Here is a 7,254-nt window from a genome sequence, read left to right on the forward strand (position 1 = left end):
TTATATTTTTTATTTTTCTATACTTACTGTGGTTGTTATCTTGTTTTGTTTTTAGCCCTGAAGAAGGCTAGAAACTCTAGCCGAAACGTCGGCACATTAAAATAAGTTAGTCATACTTATTTGTGTTTCATTGACCGCACCCCCAACCATCTTCTCCTCATTTAAATAAGAAAATTAAAAACTTATTTAAACATATAAATGATGAGGAAAAAAATTGCAAGATTTTTTAGGGCAGTAATAGAATCAGTCTGACCAAGGGTATCATGTAGGAATGGGATATTGGAAGCAAAATATCTATATTGGGTAACGACATTGATATTATCGGGTTGTAAAATAAATTCGTAGCGTTTTTTACTGGTGATTTCAATAAAAACTTTAGATTCTTGTAAATATTTTTAATCAATTATATATGGCCCATTTTGATCTATTCCATGTTGCTATCTTTCAAGTAATTTTTTAATTCTGTCCTCCCAGAACTTCTCAGATGCTTGTGCAATGAACTCCTCTATGTGCATTTTGTAGTCCTCGAGCGAATTAAAGTTTTTTTCCGCTAAAATAGTTTTGAAGGGCCCGAAATAAGTGAAAATCTGTTGGGACAAGGTCTGGTGAATAGGATGGGTGGGTAATCACATCCCAGCCAAACTCCAATAATTTCTGCCGGGTCTGCAAAGACACCTGAGAATGGGTGTTATTGTGATGGAAAACTATGCCTTTGGAATTAGCCAAAGCTGGAAGCTTTTGTTCAACCGCTGCCTTTAATTGTTCCAACTGAGCACATTATACTGCAGAACTAATGGTCTAGTTGGGCTGGAGGAGCTCAAAATAAAGGACACCAAATGCACAGCATAACCTTTTTGGATGTAATCCTCTCCTTTTGGAGTCATTAATGGTGGGTCACTTCGTTTTCCACAAGACTTGTTCCTCACAATATTATTGTACAGGACTCACTTTTCATCCCCAGTTATCAACCTCTTTAAAGATGGATCATTAACAATGTGTTTCAGAAGGGAATTGCTAATGAATATGCGGTCCAATAAATTCTTTTCCCTCAATTTTTGAGGAACTCATGTATCACTTTGAGAAACATATCCAACAGCCCCCAAATCATTTGAGACACTTGCATGAGATATGTTAAGCGTTTCTGCGATACCCTGTGTCGTAGAGTGAGGGTTGTCTGTGACCTAACCTTGAATTTGGTCGTCAACGGTTGAAGGACGACCCGAGCGCTTTACGTCTTTCAAGTCAAAATTTCAGGGTTCTGAACCGAGCAAACCACTTATGAATGGTACTTTCTCCTAAGGCATCATCGCCATACACACTGCAAATTTTGGTAATCGTCTGTGCAGTGTATTTTCCTTTTTGGAAATAAAAAATCATTATATGACGAAAATGAATTTTTTTCTCTTCCATTTTGAGCAAGCAAAATACTACTTAAAGATAAGGAATCTCTGTTGAAACTGATTCATAAAAGCACCTTAACTAATCTTTTTTTAGAATATATAAACATTATTAACTAAGTAAACATGATTTTTTAAACACAAAGGATTATATTGAAATATTGAAAAATGCTACAAACTTATTTTACAACCCAATATATAGTAAATAAAATATTGATCTTAAATATTGAAAATTTAACAAATTAAAGAACTCAATAATATAGAGAATCATAGTAGGAACTACTTCATATCTTACCTTATCAAAACATTAAAAATAAAAATCTTTATTAAAAACAAAAAAGGTTGTGAAATGTCAATATACCAATAATGGATGGTGGGTTTTTTTTTAAAAGTTAAATTTATGATTTAAAGTTATGCTATGGTAATTATTGGATAAAAATCCCATCTCTAATTATATACTGTGTTCCTGTCCTTGCGAAGCAGACCGTTAAATTTTAACTGTTGAATTTCAATTCTTGTTTAACTAACTGTTGCTTTTATTTAAATTTTCAACTTCACATTTTATTATAGTTTTTTACATAAACTGATTGTAATCTGTCTTGTTTTCGTTTTTCAGGAATGAGTAACTCATGTATTTTTATTAAAGAAGAGAAGTTAGATGAAATAGAACCTGAAAGTAAGTTTCTTTTTTTTTTTTCTATTTTTTATTTTTGCACGTGCTATACTACCTGATTATCCTAACATTTATTAGTACTATTTCTCAATTCATTCTCAAAAAAGTAGAAGTATGTAATCTAGTTAATACATAACTGAATATTTGTCATTTCTATTGTTTTATTTTTCAGGTACAAGTAACCCTGATGTTTCCATCATTGAAGATAATACCGAGGAAGCTGAGATTTCTTGTAAGTATTTTATTTTTAAAATTTTGTTGATAATATCATTACAATTTTGATAAAAATATTCTAGCTCTCTTTGACCTACACCTACTATTATGTAATATTCTGAACCACAGTCTGATATGCTTCTATGTTTTTGTTATTTCAAACATAAGACCCATTACTAATTATGGGATGATGATGGTCGCTTATCCTTTCTACAAATCATGTAATTATAGGTTTTCTTTCCTATAAAAAAACAACCCGTTTTATTGCTGTGGAGAATATTGTGAACTGAAATAATTTTTTTTAATTAAGAAATTGGCTTAATATTTTGTATTTTACTTTAAAATATTGTTTATTACATTCCTAATTCGATTAGTGACATTACAGTCCAAAAAATACCTATGGGGCAAATTTGTACTTAATGAAAAACTTTTGCCCCACCCAACTAAAACTAAGGGGTATTTATGTACCAATGTGATATGAAAATAAAAAGTACATTTTAGAAAAACATTAACCATAAAAATAATTGATAGTATCCATTATTAGGTTAAAGCGAAACATTAAAGTTGTTCTAATATGTAAAAACTTCCATGCAATTCAAAACATTAAAGTGCTTCCTACTCATAAGCTATATTGTTTGTTTGTTCTTGTTTAAAGGCATAAATTCCTTTGATCATCAATACCTGTTGTTTCGTATAGATTTGGTTTATTCTAAAAATATTTTTATGTGTCTATATAAACATATAAAAATATAAACTTATACATTTTCACTTACACACATAGGTAACACACGCGTGAGCATACAAGAATTTCAACATAAAATAAAATTAAAATTGAACATGTGTTATGATTTAGTGAGGAGGTGATGTGCTTTTAAAAATTGAATACCAATAAGATTGGTTTCCTCATCATTGATACCTTGAGATAAGTTTGAGTTCAGTCCTATTCTACTTATTGTTGGGTAATAGTGAGGGCATTCTTCAAAAATATGTTTAACCGTGAGAATGGTGTGACTATTGACATATTAGAGGTGGAAGTTTTCTAATGAGATGTAAGTGCATGAGGCCAGTATGGCATATTCTCAAGCAGGCTAGAATAACTTTCTCCCTGCGACTGCTGTGGCATGGTTTTACTTCTTTTTTTATTTCTTTTAATTTACTCAGAGAGTCCATCCCGCATGACCTGCCATCTTTCTGATATTACTGAGCTCTGATGGGATAAGAACGGCCTTAATTCTGGAGTATGAGTAATTCTCTTGCAGCTTTGTCTCTTGAGCTTGTTGCCAATAATACCAAAGCAGGAATCCATTTGAAATTTACTTCCTCACCTTGATCTGAGATTAAAGATGTACCAGATATATGTTTCTCAAACTCTTTAGTGAGTTTAATAATTCTGAAATTATTACATTGGGGGTATTAACTACTTTTATTATATTGTAGGGTATTTTTATTTTAAAACTACTACATCTCATTTTTTATTGCATACATTTATTTTTCATTCACTGCTTCAGCCCATTTGCCAGAACAATGATTAAAGAAAATGTAGGTTGATTTTTTAAAAATTGATAATTTTTATTTAAATTATATCCATAAAACTTCTGGCTCATCAAAGAAAAACATCAATAGCGATAAACCCATTTTCCTTTTCACAATCACGTTAACAATAGCCAATTAAATATATCCTATCATATTCGCAGTTCTGATATCTCCATTCTATGTTTGGCAGAAGTGTGTTCAAAAACATTCAAATATATTCATTTTTGATAAATCTATCTGATAACCATATTTTAATTATTAAATTATATTAATTTCATTTATGTAACTAATGATATTTATTTTTTTATAGGCATTCAAGATCCGTTCCACAAGTTGCACGAGATAAGTCAATATGAATTAAAATCTAAGATGAACATGGATTTACAAATGGAGGCCAAATTCAGTCAGACAAAAGACTGTCCTCATTGTAGTTATAAAGCTGATAACAGTAGCCGTCTGAAATTTCATATAATGTCTCGTCATTCAGGTGAAAAACCCCATCAATGTCCTCATTGTGACTTTAAAGCAGCACTCCTTGGTAATTTAAAAAGTCATATTATGCACCGTCATACTGGTGAAAAGCCTCACAAATGTCCTTACTGTGATCTTAAAGCTATTACAATTAGTCGTTTGAAAAGGCATATAATGGCTATTCATACAGGTGAGAGGCCTCATCAGTGCCCTCATTGCGACTATGGAGGGGTAACTACGGGCCATTTAAAAAGACATATAATGGCTCATCATACAGGTGAGAAGCCACACCATTGTCCTCATTGTGACTATAAAGCAATAGAAATTGTGAGTGTAAGAAAACATATAATGGCGCGTCATTCAGGTGAAAAGCCACTTCAATGTCCTCATTGTGATTATAAAGCAATAGAATTGAGATCTATGAGAACCCACATGGTCCATCATACTGGAGAGAGACCTCATCAATGTCCCCATTGTGATTATAAAGCAGTAACTAGTAGTTTGATAAAAAGTCATGTTAAATACCACCATACTGGTGATAAGTCTCATCAATGTCCTAATTGTGACTTCAAAGCGGAAACAATTAGTTTTTTAAAAAAACATATAGCGAGCAATCATACAGATGAAATAAATAAGGCTTATCGATGTAATATTTGTAGCTATGAAACTGATAACAGCACACGTTTGAAATTGCATGTAATGGCCGTACATACTGGTGAAAAGCCTCATCAATGTAATTACTGTGATTATAAAGCAGTAACAATGAGTCACTTAAAAAGACATATAAAGTACCGTCACACTGGTGAGAAAACTCATCAATGTCCTTTTTGTGATTACAGAGCAATAGAAGTTATTACTATAAAAACACATATTATGTCCCGTCATACGGGCGAAAAACCCCATCAATGTACTCATTGTGATTATAAAACTGAGTATGCCAATCGTTTGAAATTACATATAATGGCTCGTCATACAGGTGAAAAGCCTCATGTATGTCAATATTGTGAATACAAAACAGCTCAAAAAAGTAATTTAATGAAACACATAAAGCACCACCATAGAGGTGAGAAGCCTCATCAGTGTCCTCATTGTGAGTATAGAGCAGGAGAACTTAGTGATGTTAAAAGGCATATGAGAAACCGACATGCAGGCCTCATGGAGGTTCTTCCATCATTGTCCTCTGTTTAAGTTTGCTATGTATTGATCATAGTGGTTGGGTCCAAGAGAAAAGTAAATAATCTGTTATATTCAAATATTGTAATGAAAATGGAGGCTCTACTATTGAAAAGGAACAAAGCCAAATTTCCAAGAAGTATATATTTTTTTTATTTATGAGTCCAATAGCATCTAAAAAGTTTTTAATTTACTAAAAAGAGTAACTACAAGTTTTCTGTAAATATATATATTGAGTTCACTTAAGAAGTTGGCTCCCAACTAGAAGATAACTCTTATTTTGCTTTATTGCCTACCATGGCTACTACAAGTTTCTCTTAGTCAGCTATATATATTTTGTTGAACACTGATGAGTTATCTCATTTTCTGTTTAATTTTCTTATTTACACAGCTATGACAGAATTCTTAGTATATCAGCTTAAATATGAATTATATTTTGTTAGCAGGCCTCTAGCAGTTGATGTGTTAATTAAAATATGTCTTTTGTTCCACTTCCAAAATTTTATTTTTGATACTTACTCCCATTACAACATCAATTTCTCAATTATTAATGTTTTACAAATAATAATGGCAAGTCTTTTGGGTTAGGCCTAGTATTTACTTACCTGTCGATGGCTAAGATATGAAAGTTTAAGATAAAAGCATGTCTAAAATTTGATTATACCAGTACATCATAAACTCAACAGGACAGTGGTACCAGCTCATACCTAGCAACATTTCATACCAATAGTTGAAAGATGGACTGCACAGTTTTGAGTATTTAATATACTAATAATTATAAAAAATTGTTGACCTGTAAATACATACTTGATATTTATTGTATAAAATATGATACAAGAGTATTGATATCTCCAACTTAAATTTTGTCTTTTTTTCTATCAGTTTTAAAATGTTTAAAAATATAGTTAAATATAAGTGCATAATTCTAAGGTAAACTTGAAATGTACATATTTAATAAAATATATATATGTTTATAATATTCATGTTTTCTATTACCATCCCTATATATTCTATATGGCTGCAGTTCCCAAACTTTTTTCTTCTGGGCACCCTTGAGGTAAAAAAAGTTCGCTGCATCCTTACCAAGTAAAAAAAATATATAAAAATGTCACCACAATTATTCTTAGAATGACTGAGTATATAGAAAATAATAAAAAACAGTACAAAGTAATTTTATAAATGCATTGTTGTTTTTCTGTATATAGATGGGCAAACGCACCAAAACTGTGTACAAGCAAATATAGAATATCTATAATATTCTAAAGGATGTCTAATTTCATATCAACAGATTTTTTTCATAATATTTTGAGAAAGTGGTATATGCTTTAGGTAACTCAAGGTTTCTTCAACCCACTTTGGAGACCACTACCATGGTTCATTAATAACTAAAAATTATATCCATAACAACTACAGTTGATTTAGCCCTCGGTTTTTTCCCTTCATATTTATGCAGTAATAAAATAAAGTGTGCAGTATTTCTGTTTTGATTTCAGAAATAAATAATATTTATAGCCTAGTTTCCACAGTTCAGTCAATACAAATTTACTGAGTGGTCTTACTATCTCTTTTTAATGAAGGAATATGGATGGCCTGACTGATGGTCAAAATAATTTTAATATCTACCACGTGCTGTGTCAACATTTACGTTTGTTTCCATTTGGCTTTTCCTTATATTGTTCCTTATTAATAATGAGCACAGTGTAAATGAAACGTAATAGCCTCAACAAATCACAAGAACACAAGCTTGTGAATACCGAAGTTTGTTACTTTCTTAGATTAACAAGCTTTTGTACA

At 31.3% G+C, this 7,254-nt stretch overlaps 1 protein-coding gene across 1 annotated transcript in view; it reads left to right on the forward strand.

Moving 5' to 3' along the window:
• LOC106682310 (zinc finger protein 431) overlaps positions 1 to 5,645 on the forward strand; it is a 14,270-nt gene extending 8,625 nt beyond the window's left edge. Inside the window, exons 7-9 of the mRNA XM_014423093.3 lie at positions 2,014 to 2,073; positions 2,243 to 2,302; positions 4,127 to 5,645. Of these exons, the coding sequence (XP_014278579.1) occupies positions 2,014 to 2,073; positions 2,243 to 2,302; positions 4,127 to 5,475 (1,469 nt within the window). The 3' untranslated portion in view covers positions 5,476 to 5,645. The remainder of the gene's footprint in view (positions 1 to 2,013; positions 2,074 to 2,242; positions 2,303 to 4,126) is intronic.
• Positions 5,646 to 7,254: the final 1,609 nt, after the last annotated feature.

The sequence above is a fragment of the Halyomorpha halys genome, unplaced genomic scaffold (genome assembly GCF_000696795.3).
Source record: "Halyomorpha halys isolate HHAL.00 unplaced genomic scaffold, Hhal_1.1 Scaffold401.1, whole genome shotgun sequence".
Lineage (NCBI taxonomy): Eukaryota > Metazoa > Arthropoda > Insecta > Hemiptera > Pentatomidae > Halyomorpha > Halyomorpha halys.